Raw genomic sequence first — 23,322 nt, 5'->3', positions numbered from 1 at the left:
CCCACATTGTGCGGAATCTCCTGATAAGATGGTAATTGCAGGAGGCCCTCACCTGCAGAGCGCAGTGATTGACTGGGCATATAAAGGGTAAATAGATCTTTCAGGTATCCGGGTCCCAAACTGTACAGGGATTTGTAAACCAAAACCAGCACCTTCCTTTGTGTGGTTACTAAACTTTAAGGCATGAATATGTTAAGACATTACATTATACCCTTGATTTATGTAAGGCCTGCATTCCATTAACCAACTTGTAACTAGGACCTTTTGCAATTTCTTGTAACAAAACAATGTTTCACATGTGCATTCAAAGAAAGCTTTTGCGGGGGTGTATATATGTGGGTTTTAGGCTGCTCAGACACATTTTCTTGGCTGCATGCAATTGGCTCCAGTAAAATATCTCACCTCTCTAAGAGAGTGTTTTAAGAGTCACATGAGCACATGCATGTACTGCCAGATGCCTACAAGCAAATCGCAAGAGGGGGGAGTGGTCCTGCGCTCAGGGCCTACTTCCAAGCTTCCCACAGGCATCTGGTTAGCCACTGTGAGGACACGATGATGGATCAGACGACCATTTGCCTGATCTAGCAGGTCTCCTTATATAACGGCAAACATAGAGGCAGAAAGGTAGGTTCTTTCAGAGCTCCTCCACACTCAGCACACAGAGAGGCCCCCAGGTTGTCCCCTCTGTGTGTCCCCCCAATGATCTTCTCCTTACCTTTGGCGCCCACCTGACAGCTCTTTCCAACCCACCCCAAAGAAGAGACGATCCAGACGGTGCCGCTGCAGCCATGGCGAGGGAGGAGGAGGAGGGACAGGTGTCAACTGGGTCACCCCCTCTGGGTCTCTCACAGCGGCTCCCAGGATGCACCTTGGAGGAGGGAGCGGCTCTCAAGCCTCTGCAGGGGAGATGGCAGAAGGGAGGAATGTCACCCTTTGTAAAAATTTGGGTTCCAGACGTTTAAATATTAGAGCCTCCCTCAATCCAAAGAAATAAAAGGCAGGTCCCTTTCCTGTGCAGTGAGCCCCAAAATCGCCCCCAGTTTCTTCCAGACTGTTCTCCGTGGCCTTTCTCACCTTCTTCGCCACCCGCAGCCCATCCAGCCATCTTGTCCCCCTCCCCTGCACTCCATTAACCCAGTTGGAACAAAAACCTTTTGATATTTCTAGTAACGAAAGGATGCTTGTGTGTTCAAAGACAGCTTCTGTGGGGGCATGCCCTGCGTGCAGAAGGTCCCAGGCCCATCTGAAGCCCTGCTGCTGCCAGTCAGTGTAGACGCTATTGAACTAGATGGGACAAAGCATCTGACTCGGATAAGGCAGTTTCCGATGACGTTCCCCCAGGAAGTCTCTCTTCCCACCGAAAAAATAAGGCTGCTTCCTCCAAACCAAAAGCCCCTTTCCCCCGGATTGGGGCTACTAATCTGCACGGGGGGAGGGTTTAAAAAAAGGATCCTGCATTGGAGACATAGAAGCAGTTGGGGGCCTGCACTTTGCAGCTGGATCAGCCTCCCGCCCCACATCTATTGATTCCCAGAGGGGAAAGGGGGGACTGAGGGGTCTCTGCCCTCCTCTTTCCTCAACCCCCCCATCCCTTTTCTCCTTCTCTTCCCTCCCCGCTGCATTGTCTGGGGATTCAGCACTGGAGCGGCAGGTGGGAACACCCCCGATTAAGGGCTTTCCACGTCCATGAATCCCCTCCACCTCCGGGGCACAAAAGCAGCCCAGCAAATCCTCCTCATGCGCCCCCCCCCGTTGCAAGGTGCCCTCTCCCTCTACCATAGACGTGCAACCCCCCTCATCCTGCCCCCCCCGCCCACTCCCTCCTTCCCGGCTCAGCACTCCACAAAAAGCAAATCCCCCTTCCCCCCCATCGACTCCCCCCCCCACATCTGCCGCACCACTTTGCCCTCTGCCCCTCCTGCTCTCCAGGCTTATTTTTGTGCAGGGAATGGGGAGAAAGACGCCAGCCCCCCCCCCCAATATTGTATCTCTCTCCCCCCCCCGCTTTCGATTGTAACTTCCTGCCCCTCTAGGAACCAGAGAAAATTTTGCCCAGTTTCACAGACCCCGAGGGACGCGGGGCGCAAGTGGGAATCCTAGGGGGTTGGGGGTGGGTCAGAGGATCTCAGATTTGCACCCAGACCAGGGAGATCAGATGAACTGCGGAGGAAAGGGGGGAGAGGTTTCGTTGCTGCAAAAGGTCGCGTGCGCCACTCTCTCCCCCCCCCCAATTGCCCATCTCTGCCGCAAACTCCGAGGGGGGCTGAGTGTTTGTGAAGCCGTCAGCAAAGGCGTCTGGTAGGCAGAAAAGCCCTTAGACTGGGGAGGGAGACGGGGGTCCCCTTGCAGCTGAATCGAGGAGGGAGGGACCCTTCTGACACATGCCCCTCTAATGAGCTCACAGTAGGAAATATAGTCTCTCTCTCTCTCACACACACACATTGTCTTCACAGCAACACAGTCACTAGCACCAAATGAATTTCACTCCTGGGCAGGGATTTGAACCTGGGTCCCTTTGGACACATGTAAGTATTAAATGGAAATTTTTTGAATAATAAGATGCACCCACATGCACCCACACTTTGCACAGATGGGCAAGCTCAGGGGTTGCAAATCTAGAGGGGCCATAAAGTCCTCCACTCTATCCTCACAACAGCCCTGTAAGGTAGGCTGGGCTGATAGTCACTGGCGCAAGGTCACCCAGGGAGCTCAGCAGGCCACCCAGGCTGGGGATTTGATTCAGGGCCTCCCTGGTCCAAGCCCAGCGCTCCTTGAGTGCTGTCGGTGTGTGTGTACGGAAGAACCTTCCGACATTTGCACTGCTAAGATGTAGCCGACTGCAAAAGGCACATCCGTTGCTCAAACCCACTTTGGCTCCTGGTTCCACCTAGCACTGGAAAGTGGCCCCTCATGCTAGAAAAATCAACACTCACCACTGCATTACACAGCCTCTCGGCCTGGCCCACTTTACAGGGCTGTTGTGAACCCTCCCCAGACAGTGTCCTTTGAACCCTCTACAGTCCTATAGAGGCTCTCCTGCCAACGTGGATGTTTCTGAGGGACGTAGTGAGGCCGGGCAGGAGCGAGACTGGCAGCACCGGCAGAAAAAGGCCCTCAGCACCCCCCTCCGCCGGGCCAATCCTACAAGACGAGCTGAGATCCGGGGGGGGGGGGAGGCTTTGATCTTCCCAGTCTCAAGGTGTCTCTCCTCCGTGTGTGGTGCAGGGAGGGCCAGAGCTCAGCGGCCGTACAGCTGCCTGGCGTGCAGACCCCGAAGGAGGGAGACAGCCCTGCCATTTGAAGCCCTGCGGAGCCGAGCTAGAGGAGACAAAGGTCTGAGTCAGATAAGGCAGCTGCCGATGATGTTCCCCCAGGAAGTCTCTCTTCCCCGTCCCCCCAAAAATATAAGGCTCCTTCTGCTGCACCAAGAGCCCCTTTCTACTAATCTGTGCGGGGGGTGCTGCTTCAAAAAAAGGATCCTGCACTGGAGACACGGAAGCAATTGGGGACTGCACTTTGCAGCTGGATCAGCCTCCCCCCCCCGTCTACGGATTACCAGAAGGGAAAGGGGGGACTGAGCGGGTCTCTGCCCTCCTTTTCCCTCACCCCCCATTCCTTTTCTCCTTCTCCCCCCTCCCGGTCCATTGGGATTCAGCACTGGGGCTGCGGGGCGGGGACACCCCCGATTAAGGGCTTCTCACGTCCATGAAATTCCCTCCACCTCCGTGGCACAAAAGCAGCCCAGCAAATCCTCCCCATGCACCCCCCCCACTACAAGGCGCCCTCCCCCTCTGCCATAGACGCGCATCCCCCCTCAACCTGCCCCCCACTCACTCACTCCTTCACCCATCAACACCCCCCGCGTACCTGCCGCACCTCTTTGCCCTCTGCGCCTCCTGCTCTCCAGGATTATATTTGTGCAGTGAATGGGGAGAAAGGCGCCAGGGTCCCCCCCCATATAAGTTTTCTCCGCCGCCCGCCCGCCCGCGATTGCAACTTCCTGCCCCTCTGTGACCCAGAGCTCGCTTTTGTAAGATTGCTGAAGCCAAAAGTTTTGCCCAATTTCACAGACCCCGAGGGAGGCGGGGCGCAAGTGGAAATCATTGGAGGGGGGGTGGGGTGGGGTCAGAGGATCCCAGGCAGGAGGAACCGAGTCACGATTTGCACCCAAACCAGGGAGATCAGATGAACTGCGGGGGAGAGGGGGGAGAGGTTTAGTTGCTGCAAAAGGTCGCGTGCGCCACTCTCCCCCCCCCCCAATTGCCCATCTCTGCCGCAAACTCCGAGGGGGGCTGAGTGTTTGTGAAGCCGTCAGCAAAGGCGTCTGGTAGGCAGAAAAGCCCTTAGACTGGGGAGGGAGACGGGGGTCCCCTTGCAGCTGAATCGAGGAGGGAGGGACCCTTCTGACACATGCCCCAGTTTTCTGCCATCTGAGTGGAGAGTGATGTCAATGTGATGGGGGGGGCTGTGAAATTTACTGGAGCGGCGGCAGCCCCTCAAAAAAAACCAGAGAGGGGAACTCCCGCCGACCAGTCACAGGGGGGTCTGCAAAATGGGGGCGGGGCGAGGAATCTCCGGCTTGCAGAGAGGGGGGGGAGAGGGGGGCCTCCCTGCCCTTCAGTCCTCCGACGAGGTGAAGGAAGCGAGCTCCGGCTCCTAGAGAGGCCGGGAGATTGAGAGGGGGGGGAATCTCCATGAGTAACCCTTGAGGAGAGATTGGGGAGAGGGCTGGAGGACAATGAGGTGCAACTTGGGGGGGGGACAAAGATTTGCTTCCCCCCCCCCCGAATCCACAGACAATGCAGAGGGGAGTGGAGAGAAGGAGAAAAGGGACTGGGGAGGTGAGGGGAAACGAGCGAAGAGACTCCCGACCTTCCCCTCTTTGCCTTCTGGGAAACTATAGAGGGGGGAGGCTGGCCCAGCTGCTTCGGGGTCTCCAATGCAGGCTCCTTTATTTAGAAGCAGCACCCCCCCAAAAAAAAGATAAGCATCCTGGTCCAGCGCTGTAATCCGTGGACTACAATTCCCACCATCCCTGACCATTGACCAGGCTGGCCGGGGCTGATGGGAGTTGCAGTCCAGCCACTCCGGGAGCGCACCAGGTTGCTGTTCTTCAGACCCTTTTCATCGCCTGGTGGGTTGGACCCGCGGAGGGTCCCTCTCCGGTATTCCCAAAGGCAAGAGTGGAGCGCCCAGGCAGAGCCATTGGCCAACCGCCCACTCCCACCATTTCTTTACAATACGTGTGAAACCTCTTTTCTGCCGGCTGCCAGAGAGGTGGCTTCCAGTTAATTTTTGAATTACATGCATAAGACATGATAACAAAGCCTGAGATTGTTGGCAAGTTGGAGGAGGGACTCTGGTGGGCAGGAAGGGAAGGCTTTACGGAAGCAGGAGATGAGAGGGGAGGGGGGGTCCAGGATGGCTGGATGGGCTGGGGGTGGCGAAGGGGGTGAGAAAGAACCATGAAAAAGCAACATGAGAAAACCTTTTATTTATTTGGATTGAGGCTGTTTATATATTTAAGTGTCTGGAACCCAAATTTGTACAAAGGGTGACATTCCTCCCTTCTGCCGTCTTCCCTGCAGAGGCTTGAGAGCTGCTCCCTCCTACAAGGTGCATCCTGGGGTGACCCAGTTGACGCCTGTCCCTCCTCCTCCCTCGCCATGGCTGCAGAGGCACCGTCTGGATCGTCTCTTCTTTGGGGTGGGTTGGAAAGAGCTGTCAGGTGGGCGCCAAAGGTAAGGAGAAAATCATTGGGGGGACACACAGAGGGGACAGCCAGGCGGCCTCTCTGTGCTGAGTGTGGAGGAGCTCTGAAAGAACCTACCTTTCTGCCTCTATGTTTGCCGTTATATAAGACCTGCTAGATCAGGCCAAGGGTCGTCTGATCCATCATCGTGTCCTCACAGTGGCTAACCAGATGCCTGTGGGAAGCCTGAAAGTAGGTCCTGAGCGCGCAAGCAGTCTCCCCTCTTGTGATTTGGTTGTAGGCATCTGGCAGAACATGCATGTGCTCACGTGACTCTTAAAACACGGTCTTAGAGAGGTGGGATATTTTACGCAAAATGTGTCTACGCAGCCTTTTTTTTGTCCAGAGATACATGCCCGCACAAAAGCTTTCTTTGAATGCATGAGCAAAGCATCCTTTTGTTAAAAGAAATATCAAAAGGTTTTAGTTACAACTTGATTAATGCAGTGTAGGCCCTACATAAGTCATGGACATACTCAATATAATATCTTCTTAACCCACTCATGCCTTAAAATAAAAAGTAGCTATAGAAAGGAAACTAAAAGAAAAAGGGGTGTGTGTGGAGCACATCACTTGGCATGAAACTCAGAGTCAGTTACTGGTTTTAAAGTCACATCCCGAAAGGAGAGAGGGTCAGGAAGGGAGTCATCCCAGCATGCCCCACTGATCAGGCTAACCCTCTTAGTCCAATATGAACTGAAGTGTAGTTGCCAAGGGCTTCCTCTGTTCAATTCAGAACAGAGCAATTGTGGCTAATAGCTATTGATGGCATTTTCTTGTTGTTGTTATGTGCCTTCAAGTTGACTACGACTTATGGTGACCCTATGAATCAGTGACCTGCAAGAGCATCTGTCATGAACTACCCTGTTCAGATCTTGCAAGTTCAGGTCTGTGGCTTCCTTTATGGAGTCAATCCATCTCTTGTTTGGTCTTCCTCTTTTTCTACTCCCTTCTGTTTTTCCAAGCGTTAATGTCTTTTCTAGTGAATCCTGTCTTCTCACTATGTGTCCAAAGTATGATAACCTAAGTTTCATCATTTTAGCTTCTAGTGATTGCTCCAGTTTAATTTGTTCTAACTCGTAATTATTTGCCTTTTTCGCAATCCATGGTACCTGCAAAGCTCTCCTCCAACTCCACATTTCTTTTTTTTTTTAATAATTTTTATTCAAATTTTTCCAAAAACAAACAAAACAAAGTCAAAAAGACATAACAATACATCAACAAAAAATGAAAATAAAATAGTTGACTTCCGATTTGTCGCAGATCAGCTATAAGTATATAATATACATCAAACCTGTCCCTTAATGTATACATACAGAGTCCCTTTTCTCCATAGGCTGTCTTAATTAATCGTCAAATCCCAGTATCATCATTTTATTTTGATCTTTCAACAAAAAGTCTAAGAGAGGTTTCCATTCCTTAAGAAATGTATCTGTCGATTTTTCTCTAAGTAAACATGTCAATTTATCCATTTCTACTAAGTCCATTAATTTCAATAACCATTCTTCCATTGTTGGTGTTGATTCCATTTTCCACTTTTGTGCATATAATAATCTTGCTGCCGTAATCATATATAATATTATTCTTCCATATTTCTTTTCTATTTGTTTATCCATAAAACCCAATAAAAAAAATTCTGGTTTTGACTGAATATTTATCTTTAGAATTTTTTGCATCTTCCTATCTATCTGTGCCCAAAATGATTTTGCCTTTTTACATAACCACCACATATGATAAAATGATCCTTCTTGTTGTTTACATTTCCAACAAACATTAGAAACATTACTATACATTTTTGACAACTTTTCTGGAGTCATGTACCAACGGTACATCATTTTATAAAAATTTTCTTTAAGATTATAGCATAGTGTAAATTTCAAACCTTTTTTCCACATATTTTCCCATTGATCCATTTGTATGTTATGACCAAAATTTTTTGCCCACTTTACCATACACTCTTTTACTTGTTCTTCCTCCATATCCATTTTCAATAAGAGTTTATACATTTTCGCAATTATATTTTCATCATTTGTACACAATCCTATTTCAAAATCAGATTTACTTATTTCAAACCCATACATTTTCTTGTCCATTTTATATCTTTCTAACAATTGTAAATAGGCAAACCATTGAAAACTATATCCTTCCTTTGTCAGTTGTTCTCTCTCTTTCATTGTATATTCTCCATGTACATTTTCTAATAGTTCTTGATAAGTTAACCATTTCTCTTTTCCAGCCATTTCTCTTCTATAAAACGCTTCTTGACTTGAGACACATAATGGTATTTTCGAATAAAACCTTGGTTTATATCTATTCCATATTTTCAACAGAGGACGTCTTATGAAATGATTGTTAAAGTCTACATTTACTTTTACTTTGTCATACCATAGATATCCATGCCATCCCCACTTCAAATTATGGCCCTCCAAATCCAATAGTCTTTTATTCCTCAATAAAATCCATTCCTTTATCCAGACTAGACAGCAGGCAGCAAAATAAAGTCTCAGATTTGGTAATCCCAGTCCTCCTCTTTCTTTGGCATCTTGTAGTAGTTTAAATTTAACTCTTGGTTTTTTTCCTTGCCATACAAATTTAGAGATATCTTTTTGCCATTGTTTAAAAGGTAAATCAGAGGATATTACAGGTATTGTTTGAAACAAAAACATCATTCTCGGTAATACATTCATTTTTATCACAGATATTCTACCCATTAATGACAATTGTAGTTTATCCCATTTTAGCAAATCTTTCTTAATCTCTGTCCATAATTTTTCATAATTATTATGAAACAACTTTGAATTTTTATTTGTCATAATGATACCTAAATATTTCAACTTTTTCTCTATTGTAAAATCTGTCTTGTCCATTAACTCTTTCTGTTCCCTTAAAGTTGAATTTTTCACCAACATCTTTGTTTTTTGATTGTTGATCTTAAATCCTGCTAACGGTCCAAATTCTTTTAATTTGTCCATCAATACATTAATTCCTTCCAAAGGATTTTCTAGTACAATTATCAAATCATCAGCAAATGCTCTCAATTTATATTCTTCTTTTTTTATCTTTAATCCCGAAATTCTTTTATCTTGCCTTATATCTCTAAGCAGCACTTCTAAGACCAGAATAAATAAAAGGGGAGATAAAGGACATCCCTGTCTTGTACCCTTTTGTATTTCACATGAATCCGTTAAATCTCCGTTAACAATTATCTGAGCCTTCTGAGATGTATAAATCGATCTAATCCATTTTATAAAATTGTCTCCAAAATCCATTTGCTCCAAAACCTGAAACATAAATTTCCAATTCAAATTATCAAATGCTTTTTCAGCATCTAAAAAAATCAAAGCTGCTTGTTTATCATTTCGTTGTTCTAAATATTCCAAGACATTCAAGACATTCCTAACGTTGTCACGTAATTGTCTTTTAGGTAAAAACCCTGATTGATCTTCCTGAATAAATTGTTGCAATATTATTTTCAATCTTTCTGCCAAGATCATTGTAAAAATTTTATAGTCATTATTCAATAGAGATATTGGTCGATAATTTTTTGTTTTAGTTAAATCTTGCTCCTCTTTAGGTATTAATGTTATATTAGCATTTTTCCAACTATCCGGTATCTTTCCCTCTTGCAGAATAAGATTCATTGTAGACTGTAAAGGTAGTAAGAGTTCTTCCTCCAAACATTTATAATACATTGCAGATAACCCATCTGGTCCTGGTGCCTTTCCTAATTTAATTTTGTTTATAGCTTCAGATATCTCTCTTGACGTAATAGGACCATTAATAGCTTGTCTCTGAAAGTCTGTAATTCTAGGCAAATTCTGTTTAGATATATACTCTTCTATTTTTTCAGATGGAATTTCCTGACATTTGTACAATGTTGAATAATATTGATGAAAAATCTTTTTAATTTTTACATTATCTGTCAACGTCTCATCTCCTTCTTGTATCTTTAAAATGATATTTTTTGGCGTTCTTTTCTTAATTTATATGCTAACCATTTCCCAGGTTTATTTGCAAATTCAAAAGTCCTTTGTTTAGCAAAATTTAGTTTTCTTTCAATTTCTCTAACTGTCAGCATTGATACTTGCTTCTGTAACATTTTGATTTCATTTACAATAGAAACTTTAGTTGGATTCTTTTTCAATTCTTCCTCTTTTTGTTTTATTTCTTCCAAGATTAATTGCATTTTCTGTTGTTTCTTTTTTTTTAATTCAGAGTTACATTTAATAAGATATCCCCTCATAAATGCCTTACTTGTATCCCAAACAATATTTTCACTTGTTCCTTTATGTAAATTATGTTCAAAAAACTCTTTTAATTTCTTCTTACATTCTTGTACTACTTTGTCATTCTGTAATAAAGATTCATTTAGTCTCCATCTAAATCCAAGATTTTTCTTTTTTAAAGTTAATATCACAGGGTTATGATCCGAAAAAGTTTTTGGTAATATATCCATTTTAAAAGTGTCCTTCGCTAAAATTTTAGACATCCAAATCATATCAATCCTCGAGAATGTTTTGTGTCTTTCTGAAAAATAAGTAAATTCCTTTGCGTTATCATTTATATATCTCCAGGTATCCACCAATTCTAAATGTTCCATCAGTTCAAAGCAAATCTTCGGTAATTTACCCTGTGTCTCTTTGATATTTTTTTCAGAAAGCCTATCAATTTTTGGTGAGATTACCCCATTCCAATCACCCATAACGCACCAATGGTCATATGAAAACTCTGACAATTTTTCCATAAGTCCTGTGTAAAACCTTGTTTTATCTTCATTGGGGGCATAGATACCCACTATCAAAATGTTTGTACCCTGTAGAGTAATTTCGACCCCCACAAATCTACCACTATCATCCAGTAATACCAATTTAGGAAGCAATTGTGGGTTAATGTAGAGAACAACTCCATTTTTTTTTTTTGGTCCAGCCGAAATAAATTCTTCACCCAAATTTTTACAAATCAAATATTTGGAATCTTTCTTCTTAATATGAGTTTCTTGTAAACAAATTATATCCAATTTTAATTTTTTCAAATAATGAAACACTTTCTTTCTCTTCTGCGCCGTATTGGCTCCATTTATATTCCAAGTTAGATATTTGTAATCCATCTTTAAGAGTGTATTTTAAAATGTGCCTGATGCTCCTTTTAGTCCATCATCTTCCTTCCCTTCCTCTGCATATTTTGTTGACTTTGTTCCCCAGGAATTATATCCATATCTTTGAGTTTATCTTCATCCATATCTTTTGAAGCTTTTCTCAAGAAGTCCCTTGCTTTTTGAACAGTATTCAATCTATATTTCTGTTGTCTGAATGTAAAGATCACTCCTTCTGGAACATCCCATCTAAATTGAATTTTGCGTTGCTTAAGTTTCTCTGTAAAGAAAGCATATTCTTTTCTCTTACGTAAAAGTCTAATAGGAATTTCTTTCATCACCAGTATTTCCTTACCATCAATTTTAAAGGTATTTTTAAAGTGTTGCTGTAATACCATATCTCTGGTCGTCTTCTTTATAAAATGAACAAGCACATCTCTTGGAATTTTATTCATTGTTACATATCTGGAATTAATTCTATACACTTTATCTATTTCAAATTCCATCTGATCTTCATTCAAATCCAGAAATTTTACTAGAGCATTAACAATTTTATCTCTGATGTCTTCACCTGTTTCCTCAGGAATTGCACGGAATCTCAAACAATGTTCTTTATTTTTCATTTCAGTCACAGCCATATAGTCCAAGTTTTTTTCTAATTCCAGATTTAATATATCTGTTCTATTCTCCAAGATTTGTACCTTTTCTTTAGTGTTTTTTGCATCCTCCTTTATTTGCCCAATTGTCCCTTTAATCTCATCCACTTGTGTTTTAATATAGTCTTTTATATCTGTCAATTCAGTTTTCATTTCCTGTTTTATATCATTAATCCCTTCCATTATTTTTTGAAACATATCTGGGGGTATAACCCCTTCCTGTGGATCAGTAGAACTTCTTCTTCGCTCCTGGGTCTTAGTTGCTTTTTTAGTTGTCATTTTCAAGAAAAGCCTTTAATTTCTGATATTAATCACTGTTCCAAAACCTAGAGGCAGTCTATTTCTTTTTTTTTCCTCCACCAACAAAAAAGTTAATATTCCAGGCCTGTTATTGAAGTCCAGCCAGCACAGCACAGTTCTTATCTACATCCAAGAATGCAAAACAATTCTGGTTGCCAACACCAAACAATTAGTAACATATACGAGCAGCAGATTCGTCCAAAAAGAAATAGTCCAAAGAGAAAAATAGTCCAAAATATAATAATTACCTCTCATCCGTTTTTAAACTTTAAAACTCCAAATTCAGGCCAGCTTTTTGTTGTAAAAAAAGTATATAAGTTGTTTACATTTTCTTTCTTCCTTAATTATATTTAAAAGAGAAAAAGTATGACTCACCCAGGTTTCTCAGTTGCTGATTCGTAAACAAATCCCTTTTATTGTAGTAATTTAAGCCAAATGATAAGATTTAGACAGAAGTAGGCTCGCTGGTTAAGAACGTTTTTTTTAAGAAGAAAAAAAAGAACGCTTCGCTTTTTTCCAGTACAGCTTGCGTGGAAATCCTGACTCCGTCTTCAGCCGATCGGCATGCCTTCTTATCTCAGGAATTTCCTGATCAATTCCAGCCGCCGACAGCTCAACGAAGTCTTGTGGAAAATCTGATCGGTTCTCCTATACCTTGGAGAACATTTAAGCCAGTCCAAGATTCCTCTTGGCTGGCTTTTAACCTGAAAAAAGCTTCCTCTGAGGCAGAGCTCCCTCAGAGACAACCACCAGCCAGCACTCCTTCCGGGAAGTCCCTCCAACTCCACATTTCAAATGAGTTCATTTTTCTCTTATTCACTTTTTTCACTGACCAACTTTCACATCCATACGTAGAGATCAAGAATACCATGGTCTGAATGTTCCTAACTTTAGTGTTCAGTGATACATCTTTGCATTTGATTTGATGGCATTACCTTCCATGAATTTGTCCAATCCTCTTTCAAAGGCACCCAGATTGGTGGCCCTCATGGCAAGATCTCAAAGTAACCTATTTATAGGGATTGATAAATCTATAAATGCCGATGTTCAACTATCCTGTTGTCCCTTCCCCTTTTAGACTGGGAGTATGGTGCATATTGTAGAAATTTCCTTATGTGCTTCTTCTTTTTTCAGGGTCTGTTGACTTTCCAGGCTCTCTTGAACTTTGAGGAGGTGGCTGTGTATTTCACGGAGGAGGAATGGGCCCTTCTGGATCCTCGCCAAAGAGCTCTACACAGGGAAGTCATGGAGGAGAATTATGAGATGGTGGCCTCTCTCGGTTAGGACAGTTTTTTCCCCCCTTGACTGATAAATGTTGAACGTGTGAATTTACTATTTTTGCCATTTGCCACTGCACTGCAAGGATGCTGTTAGGGAAATGGGATGCCTGGGCCTTGGATGTTTGGGAAGGGACCGGAGCTCAGGGAGAGAGCAGCTGCTTTGCATGTAGAAGATCCTAGGTTCAATCCCTGTAAGCTCCAAGAGGGGTGTAATGATCACCAAAGTATGATAACCTCATTTCATCATTTTAGCTTCTAGTGATATTTCTGGTTTGATTTGTTCTAACACCCAATTATTTGTCTTTTTTGTGATCCATTGTATGCGCAAAGCTCTCCTCCAACACCACATTTCAAATGAGTTGATTTTTCTCTTACCCGCTTGTTTCACTGTCCAACTCTCACATCCATACAGAGGGAATACCATGGTCTGAATGATCCTGACTTTGGTGTTCAGTGATACATCTTTGCATTTGGGGACCTTTTCTAGTTCTTTCATAGCTGCCCTTCCAAGTCCTAGCCTTCGTCTAATTTCTTGACTTGTCTCCATTTTGGCTAATGACTGTGCCAAGGTATTGATAATCCTTGACAAGTTCAATGTCCTCACTGTCAACTTTAAAGTTACATAAATCTTCTGTTGTCATTACTTTAGTGTTTTTGACGTTCAGCTGTAGTCCTGCTTTTGTGCTTTCCCCTTTAACTTTCATCAGCATTCGTTTCAAATCATTACTGGTTTCTGCTAGTAGTATGGTATCGTCTGCATATCTTAAATTATTGATATTTCTCCCTCCAATTTTCACACCTTCTTCATCTTAGTCCAATCTCGCTTTCCATATGATATGTTGTGCATATAGATTAAACAAATAGGGTGATAAAATACACCCCTGTCTCACACCCTTTCTGATGGGGAACCAATCGGTTTCTCCATATTCTGTCCTTACAGTAGCCTCTTGTCCAGAGTATAGGTTGCGCATCAGGACAATCAGATGCTGTGGCACCCCCATTTCTTTTAAAGCATTCCATAGTTTTTCATGATCTACACAGTCAAAAGCTTTGCTGTAGTCTATAAAGCACAGGGTGATTTTCTTCTGAAATTCCTTGGTCCATTCCATTATCCAGCGTATGCTTGTGATATGATCTCTGGTGCCTCTTCTCTTTCTAAATCCAGCTTGGATGTCTGGCATTTCTCGCTCCATATATGGTAAGAGGCTTTGTTGTAGAATCTTGAGCATTATTTTACTTGCATGGGAAATTAAGGCAATAGTTCGATAATTACATTCTTCAGGATGTATATGGAACACTTCCAATCTATGGGCCATTGTTTAGTTTTCCATATTTCTTGACAAATGTTTGTCATAATTTGGACAGATTCAGTCTCAGTAGCTTGTAGCAACTCTATTGCTATGTCATCTTTTCCTGGTGATTTATTTCTTCCCAGTATTTTAAGAGCAGCTTCCACCTCACATTCTAAGAATTCTGATTTTTCATGATACAGTTCCTCCATGAATTAATCTGTCATCCTGGCATCTCTTTTACAGAGTTCTTCAGTGTATTGCTTCCATCTTCCTTTTATTTTATCTCAGTCAGTCAGTGTATTCCCCTGTTGATTATTTAACATCCCTACTCTGGGTTTAAATTTCCCTTTAATTTCTCTCATCTTTTGGAATAAGGCACTTGTTCTAACTTTTTTTATTATCCTCTTCTATTTCTATACAATAGTTGTTGTAACAGTTCTTCTTGTCCCTACATACTAGTTGCTGTATTATTGCATTAAGGTTTTGACTGTCTTTCTGTCTCCTTTTGCTTTTGCTTTCCTTCTCTCTTTAACCATTTTAAGAGTTGCATCAGACTTCCATTGAGATCTTTCTCTCTTTTTAACTAGAGGTATTGTCTTTTTACATTCTTCCCTGATAACGTCTCTTGTTTCAATCCATAGTTCTTCTGGTTCTCTATCAACTAAGTTTAAAGCCTCAAATCTGTTCCTTATTATCTCTTCCTTCTTAGCTTTAAAAGGCTCGGTTTGGAATGGCTGGATATTTTCTGGAGAAAAGTGACTAGTCTTGTATCTTTCCTTGAAAGAATCGGACCTCTGTTGCTGTTGGGAAGAAGGAAAAGAAGAACAAGGACAAGATCCCTTTTCCCAAGATCCTGAAGAAGAGGGGAGATTAGCAGGTAGATGCTTAGCTGTGTCACGGGGGTCTCTTTGGTCTGGAAATTTAAGGTTATTTTTCATTGCTGTGCAATACCATCCAGGGGTTGACCCATCGGGCTCTGAATTCTCCTGGTGGCCATCTTAGACGGCTTAAGAAGGGGAAGATCAGACTCTTAGTGGCCAGTAGTCTTGATGGCTATGTGCTACCTCTGGAAACTGGGTAAGAGAATCAGGAGGCGTCCATTGCTTTTATGTCCTGCTTCTGAGATTCCTGTACGCATCTACTTGGCTCCTGTGGTTCTTTTCATCTAGAATCCCCAGAAGGTAATTGACACTCTGTGACTTGTCCTCCCAAAACCCAGTGGGAAGCGATGCTCCCATGGACCCTGGGTGTACCCGATGCCTCCTCTCTCTTCCTAAAAGTAGGTTTTTGTCTTTGAAGCAGAAAGAGGCAGAGGTGGCTGTTTTATTGAATCAAGGTGGGCACTGCTGTGCTTGCATGAAGCTGTGGGCAGGGCTGTGCCCACCTGGATCCTCCTTGAATGAACTGGAGTCGGGGTCTTGCCTAAGCTTCCAACATTCCCAGCAGGGACTAGAATTTCTACAAAAACTGTGCTGTGTTGCACATTACTACCAAGGAAGATTCTCGGGTTGTTCCTGATTCTTCCAATTCATTATCTGTGTAGCCAATGACAGAGGGGGATGGAGGGAGAAACGCTCTCCCTGCCAGGTCTCTCACTCCCTCTACCCAACTGCTGGACCTCTTTTCATCTATAAATTATAACCGGTATAAACTGAAAATGTAAATAAGGCTGTAATTCCAAGCATGCTTATTTAAAAGGTGGCAGTGCATATTTTAATTATTTGCTTTATTTCAAATTTTTATATCCTGCCCTTCCTCCAACATGGAACACGGGGGATTTGCAGCAAGGTTTCCCCAGTATGATGGTGACCAGTAGGGACTAGAATTTCTGCAAAAACACTGCTGTCTTGCACATGCTGTTTTGCATTACTACCAAGAAAGATTCTCTGGTTGTTCCTGATTCTTCCAATTCATTATCTCTGTAGCCAATGACAGAGGGAGTATAAACTGGAAATGTAAATAAGGCGGTATTCACATTTTTATATCCCGCCCTTCCTCCAATGTTGAACTCGGGGGATTTGGAGCAAGGTTTCCCCAGCATGCTGGTGACCCTCAACTCTCTCTCTCTCTCTGTTCCTTAAATACCAGGAGAGGCAAGTCCTGACCGAGTGTCTGGAGGGGGTAATGGGCTGGATGTGAGGCAACAAATGAAGGCTGAATCAAGATAGGAAAGGCAGGTGGCTCCATGTCCCAGACTTGGCATAATTGCCTGTTCTTAATGAGGAGGCGCTCCACTTTAAGGAGCAGGTTCATACTTTGGGCGTGCTCCTGGAACCATCTTTTTCACTTGAGACCCGTGGCATTCTCAGCGAGGGAGCGCCCATGCCATATTTCGGCTAGGGTGCAACCTATGCCCATTTCTTGATAGGGTTGGCATAGCCATGATTTGGTAACCACCATGTTGGACAACTGTAAGGTGTTCACCATGTGCCTGCCCTTGAAGACACTCTGGAAATTGCAACCGGTGCAAAATGTTGCAGCCGGAGTATTGATCGGTACAGCAGGTTGCGAACATATTACCGTTGTGTTAAAACCATAACAGTGTTGCCAGTTGTTTTCTGAGCCAAATTCAAGGTGCTTACTTTGTTGGCCTAAACAACTTGAGATGCAAACATCTGCAAGAACTCTGTTAGCTATCGTCCTGCATAGACATGTGCTTCACATACACACTTTTTGGAGTCTAGCAGATGCTCTTGTGGATCAGGAACTGGCTAGGAAACATGAAGCAGAGAGTAGGAATAAATGGACAGTTCTAATAGAGGAATGTAGAAAGTTGGAGCCTTCATGGTCCTCAATAGCAGTAGCTGGAAAGCACAGGAGGAGAGAGTGTTTTTGTGCCCAAGTCTGGTTTCTGGGCTTCCAGTTGGCCTCTAGTTGGCCACTGTCAGAACAGGCTCCTGGACTAGATAAGCCTGATCCAGCAGGACTCTTCTTTTGTTCAAAATGCCTAGATGAATATGGGTTCAGAACTACCTACCGTGTCTTTTTTTTTTTTAAAGAGATTTCAAAATCAAATTCCACCTCTGTGCTGGAAGGACAAGATCTAATTGGATGCTGCTCTGACGAAGCGGGGAGTTCCGCAGGTATGGATTTGAAAAACACCTTGGGAAAGGTTATAATGGGAACAAAACAATGGTAAGGAATTCCCCTTGCTGTTCAGAGCATCATCTCAAATGCATATAACTCATCATTAAACATGGTGTCACAGTGGTCTTGGGCCATCAGTGTCTTAACTCAGCGATAGAGCACATGAGTTCTGTGGAGAAATGTGTAGGTTTAAGCCTTGGACTCTTCAGGTTGATTCAATACTGCGCTACTTCCTGCGATCCAATATTTCTATCTGACCACGGCTTTTCACTGCACTCAAATTTATTCTACCTATATCCGCTTTGCCTCTTCTTCAGCCTTTCTGCACTTCCCTTTCCTCTCACTCCATTTATTGCTGTGTCTTCTTTTAGAAATGTTTACCACACTCGTACCTCCATAGGAGGAGAAACCAGACACATCTGGGTTTAGTGGCTTCAAGTTGTATATGGACCTGAAAGGAATTCCTGGTCTTCTGTGAGACTATAGAATATTTGGGTAACCTTTTTTTTTCCAGCTGAGGATGCAAACAGAAAGGGGGAGAATTGCGGAGATGTGAGAATTATGTAGCCAAATGGGCTCGATCTGTTATGAGATCCTTTGCTTATGACATGAAATTCCAATGTGATTTCTTTCTCCCTCCTTCCCCTCTACAGATGATTGGCAGAAGAATGAGAATTATAGAGAACCAGAGATGGTAATAGCCAAGCACGAAGCACAAAAAGAGATGTTTGGAAATTATGGTGGACCAAAAAAGTGTGAAAGAAACCAGTCGAAGAAGGGGAATAAGAAATCCTCTACTTCACAGACTGTGCATGAAAGAACCCACACAAGGGAGAAACCATTTAAATGCATGGAGTGTGGAAGGACCTTCAGTCAGAAATGTCACCTTACTGTACATTGCAGAACCCACACAGGAGAGAAACCTTTTAAATGCATGGAGTGTGGAAAGAGCTTCACTGACAATGGTAGCCTTTCAGTACATCAACGAACACACACAGGAGAGAAACCTTTTAAATGCATGGAGTGTGGGAAGAGCTTCAGTCAGAAAGGTTACCTTACTGTACATTACAGAACACACACAGGGGAGAAACCATTTAAATGCACAGAATGTGGGAAGGGTTTCAGAATAAGCAGCAGGCTTTCTGAACATCAGCTAACACACAGAGGGGAGAAACCATTTAAATGCATGGAGTGTGGAAAGGGCTTCAGAATGAGCAGCAGGCTTTCAGAACATCAAAGAACCCACAGAGGGGAGAAACCATTTAAGTGCATGGAGTGTGGAAAGAGCTACAATAATAGTGGTAGCCTTTCTGTACATCAAAGAACCCACACAGGGGAGAAACCATTTAAATGTGTCGAGTGTGGAAAGAGCTTCACTGTGAGCAGTCACCTTATGAAGCATCATAGAACACACACAGGGGAGAAACCATTTACATGCATATTGTGTGGAAAGAGCTTCACTGACAGTAGTAGCCTTAAAGTACATCAATACACACACACAGGGGAGAAACCTTTTAAATGCATGGAATGTGGAAAGAGCTTCAGTGTGAGTACTCATCTTATTAAACATCATGGCATGCACACAGGGGAGAAACCATTTAAATGCTTGGAATGTGGAAAGAGCTTCACTGTGAGCAGTCACCTTATGAAACATCAAAGAATGCACACCGGGGAGAAACCATATAAATGCAGGGAGTGTGGAAAGAGCTTCAGTGTGAGCAGTAGCCTTTCTGTACATCACAGGACACACACAGGAGAGAAACCATTTCAATGCATGGAATGTGGAAAGAGCTTCAGTGTGAGCAGTGGCCTTATTAGGCATCATGGAATTCACACAGGGGAGAAACCATTTAAATGTGTGGAGTGTGGAAAGAGCTTCATTGTGAGGGGGCGCCTTATTAACCATCATAGAACGCACACAGGGGAGAAACCATTTCAATGCATATTGTGTGGAAAGACCTTTACTGGGAGTGGTAGCCTTAAAGTACATCAATACACACACACAGGGGAGAAACCATTTCAATGCATGGAGTGTGGAAAGACCTTCACTGAGAAGAGTAAACTTACTGTACATCACAGATCACACACAGGGGAGAAACCATTTCAATGCATGGAATGTGGAAAGAGCTTTGCTGGGAAGAGTAAACTTACTTTACATCACAGGACACACACAGGGGAGAAACCATATAAATGCATGGAGTGTGGAAAGAGCTTCGTGGAGAGCAGTAAACTTATTTTACATCAAAGAACCCATGCAGGGGAGAAGCCATTTACATGGAGTATGGAAAAGGCTTCAGTGTAAGCAGCAGCCTTACTGCATATGAAAGAACACAAAGGAGAGAAACCTTGGGCTTAGGGAAGCCCATCTGATGTCAACAGTCATAGACACAACCTACCTGAAAGGTGAAAGAGACTGAACCCCTTCCTCAGAATGATCAGTACAGGACATCTATAGTGAAAGTCACAGTGCCTGGCCACCACAACCAGATCAGACATAGCCACAGCAGTAGGAATACTGTGTAGGAGAATCATTTCACCTACAAAGAGAGACTGGTGTGTAGTGGCCAGATATTTAAAAGAAATTGCATATCTGAAAACAAATTACAGGCCACCAACAGTTCCCCACCAGTTGCTTATGCAGATACAAACTGGGCTGGACACTGAGCAGATTGCAAATCCACCAGCAGAAACCTGTTCTCTGGAGATGCAGCACTTGGTTAGATTAGCAAGAAGCAATCAACAATAGCGGCCTCATCCACTGAAGCATAGTATGTATCAGCTGCCCTAACATGCCAGACACTAGCATGGCTATTTTGAGCTGCTGAAAGCTTTAAGATGGTGCCAGGCAAGAAGACTTTGTCTAAAAATGTTTGTGAAGTTTTTTCTCTGCCTCTCTGGGCTCCTCCTGGGAGGAAGAGTGGAATATAAATTTAATAGTAACTAAAGACTTCTAGAAAAAATCTTAACTCTTGCTATCCAGGCGAGATGAAGAAAAATTGTTCCATCCACCAAGATCCATTTAAGTCTTCCCACCTGTAACCAGAACCCAGGAAGAGAGGTGGAAGATAGGGAGTAGAGGGTACGAATCAAAAGGCAGGGAAAGGAGATTGGGGATAGGAAGGGGGTCAGATTCAACCCAAAGGGTGTAGGTGGAGGATCAGTGCAAAGTACATAAGACAGTAAGTAGAGCCACTGCTGGTTCACGCTAATGGCTCATCTAGTCCAGCCTCCTGTTCTCACAGTGGCCAAGTAGGTCCCTATGGGAGCCTTCATGGCTAGTAGCCATTGATAGCCTTATCCTCTCTGAATTTGTCTAATCTTCTAAAGCAATCCATCACTTTTTCTCGTGGGAGCGAATTCCTTAGTTTAACTATGTGCTGTATGAAGAAGGCCTTTTGATTGTCTGTCCTGAATCTTCCAACATCCAGCTTCATTGAATGTCCAAGAGTTCTAGTGTGATGAGAGACGGAGAAAAACTTAGTTCACCTTTTTCATTCCATGCATCATTTCATGATGCCTCCGACTCGCCTTTTCTGTAAACTAAAAACCCCCAGATGCCGCAACCTTCATAGGGGAGTCGCTTTATCATTCTGGTTTCCTTTTTCTGAACCTTTTCCAACTCTACAATATCCTTTTTGAGGTGAGGTAATCAGAGCTGTATACAATATTCAAAATGCACCTGCTCCATAGATTTATAGAACAGCATTATGACATCAGCAGTTTTTTTTTCCAGTACCTTTCCTAATGATCCCTAGCATGGAATTTCCATTTTTCACAGCTGCTGCACATTGGGTTGACATCTTGATTGAGCTATCCACTACAACCCCACGATCTTGTTCCTGATGAGTCACCACCAGTTCAGACCCCAAGAGCGTTCTTTGAGAACTCTTGGTGGATGCTGGAGTTTGTGTTCATTTTTATTCTCCTCATTCTGACAAGACTTCCATTTTTTGAAGGGAGAATTCTTGCCTCTAATAGCTTCTTTGACTCCACTCATTAACCATGCCGGCATCTTACTGACCCTTATGCTACCTTTTCTCATTTGCAGTATACACTCCAGTTGAGCTTCTAATATTATGGCTTTAAACCACTCCCAAGCATTTTGGAGTGATTTGACCTTTTCTTTGTGACAATCCTCCCATTTTAGGGGAGTTTCCTCTTTTGAAGTTAAATCTGACTGTGTTGGATTTTCTTGGCAATTGGCCCTTTGTATCTATGTTTAATTTAATAGCCCTATGATCACTTCTCCCAAACGGTTCAACAACACATTTCATACCAGATTCTGTGTGCCTCTTAAGATTAAGTCTGGGGTCACTGTCCCTCTGGTCAGTTCCACAACCAAACAAGGTATCTAGAAATTTTATCTGTTTGTCATGACTGGAATACATATGTAGGCAGTCTATGTCAGGATAGTTGAAGTCACCCATTATTAAAGTATTTCCTAGTTTGGATGCTTCCTTGATTTCACTTTCATCTCAAATTCTCCCTCACCATTTTGGTCAGGGGGATGATGGAATGTCGCTAGGAATAAATTACTCTTGGGGCCCAACATCAGCACCCACAACAATTCTGTAGAGGTGTCTGCCTCTTTAGGGTTTCTAGCTGGCTGAATTTTGCAGTATTGAGAGAGAGGTATGAGCAGGATATTGAACAAAGGATATCAGTAAATGCATGGGGATGTTTGTAGGAGAAGCAGCTGATTAAATCAATTTCTGCAGCAGTCAGGGAATGTTCTCTGAAACGGATTTATAGGTGGTATTGGACCCCATTATGTTTAGCATTTATTATTCAGTCAATGAGTGCCTACTGCTGGAGGGAGTGTGAGCAAATCAATGTTTTATTCACATGTGTCGGGAATACCCAAATATTGGAAGCTGATTTTTCATGAAATAGAAGATGATTATGATTATTATTCATTACATATGTATACTGCCCCATAGCCGAAGCTGTCTGGGCGGTTCACAACTATTTTCCATAAAGCAACGTGTGCAGCTAGGCCTGCATTTGGCTGTTCTTAATATGTGGTAAGGGCTAATGAAGATTTAGCAAGCAAATCTGTTATTTCTTTTATACTGTTGGCTGCACGCATGGAAATCACAAGGAGCTGGAAGTTAGCAGATAAACTTTTTTTAAAAAAAATTGGCTTTCCAGACTTTGGGATATCGCATTAGCTGAGAAACTCACTTTCAATATAAAGTTCACTAAAGGGACATTAGACGCATTACAGTAGTATGTTACATGGAGTTCTCTTATAGACTGTTTCAGTATTAATGGGCATAAGACACCTTTGTCCTGTACATTCCTAAATTTATGAGATGAGGGGTAAAATTATTCTCTTTAATTAAGGCTATATGGATGAGGTTAATAATTTTTCTTTATATATTTTGTGTGACACTTTTCTTCATGTATAAAAAGATTGATGTATGCAGTTGATGACCCGGGGGAAGGGAGGAGGGTATGATTAGTTATTGTGTATTTGATGTCATACGATTAACAAAACTAAAACTAAAAGCAAATCCTGCATTGGTCTTGCAGATGTTTCATTGTATCTGGGATAACCAGGGAAAAGGCAATTAGGTTTGGGGAAGAAGTTGTGCTTGTTTGTTCTGTTAGTCCTTATTTTATGAATAAACCCTGTTAACAATCACATCTGCTGGTACATTTCATTGCCTACCTGGATCTGTTTTTTTTTTTGGTTTTGTTTTAAATTGCCCCTTGGGTGATGCCTCCGAAAAACAATTTCACAAGAATCAGATTTCTTATCTTCTTGTTGTTGTTGTTTAATGCTCCTTTGTATTTAGATAAGTCCTCAGTGCAATGATGTAGTACTTGGGAATGAAGATGCAGCCCAGAAGGCCAGCAC

At 42.9% G+C, this 23,322-nt stretch overlaps 1 protein-coding gene and 1 long non-coding RNA gene across 8 annotated transcripts; one reads left to right on the top strand and one right to left on the bottom strand.

Moving 5' to 3' along the window:
- Positions 1-608: 608 nt before the first annotated feature.
- Positions 609-3,981, bottom strand: LOC133381674 (uncharacterized). The gene is made up of 3 exons (XR_009761708.1): positions 3,868-3,981; positions 2,934-3,318; positions 609-896 (listed from the first exon to the last, which is right to left on the bottom strand). It is a non-coding gene; the product is annotated as an uncharacterized LOC133381674 (long non-coding RNA).
- Positions 3,982-4,255: 274 nt separating this feature from the next.
- LOC133381659 (oocyte zinc finger protein XlCOF6-like) lies at positions 4,256-23,106 on the top strand. Of its 7 annotated transcripts, none has more exons than XM_061621016.1 (6): positions 4,256-4,327; positions 5,589-5,741; positions 12,935-13,079; positions 15,157-15,249; positions 17,372-17,455; positions 18,113-23,106. In XM_061621016.1, exons 2-6 carry the CDS (start codon positions 5,667-5,669, stop codon positions 19,759-19,761), a joined length of 2,046 nt encoding a protein of 681 aa, XP_061477000.1. In that variant the 5' UTR covers positions 4,256-4,327; positions 5,589-5,666; the 3' UTR covers positions 19,762-23,106. The 7 variants fall into 7 exon arrangements, with proteins under 7 accessions (XP_061477000.1, XP_061476999.1, XP_061476997.1 ...); XM_061621015.1 differs by lacking the exon at positions 4,256-4,327 and adding an exon at positions 4,685-4,743; XM_061621013.1 differs by lacking the exon at positions 4,256-4,327 and adding an exon at positions 4,725-4,841.
- The last annotated feature ends 216 nt before the right edge of the window (positions 23,107-23,322 follow it).

This window comes from Rhineura floridana, chromosome 3 (genome assembly GCF_030035675.1).
Source record: "Rhineura floridana isolate rRhiFlo1 chromosome 3, rRhiFlo1.hap2, whole genome shotgun sequence".
Lineage (NCBI taxonomy): Eukaryota > Metazoa > Chordata > Lepidosauria > Squamata > Rhineuridae > Rhineura > Rhineura floridana.
Note: the sequence above shows the minus strand (reverse complement) of the source record. Positions and strands in the feature narration are given on the sequence as shown.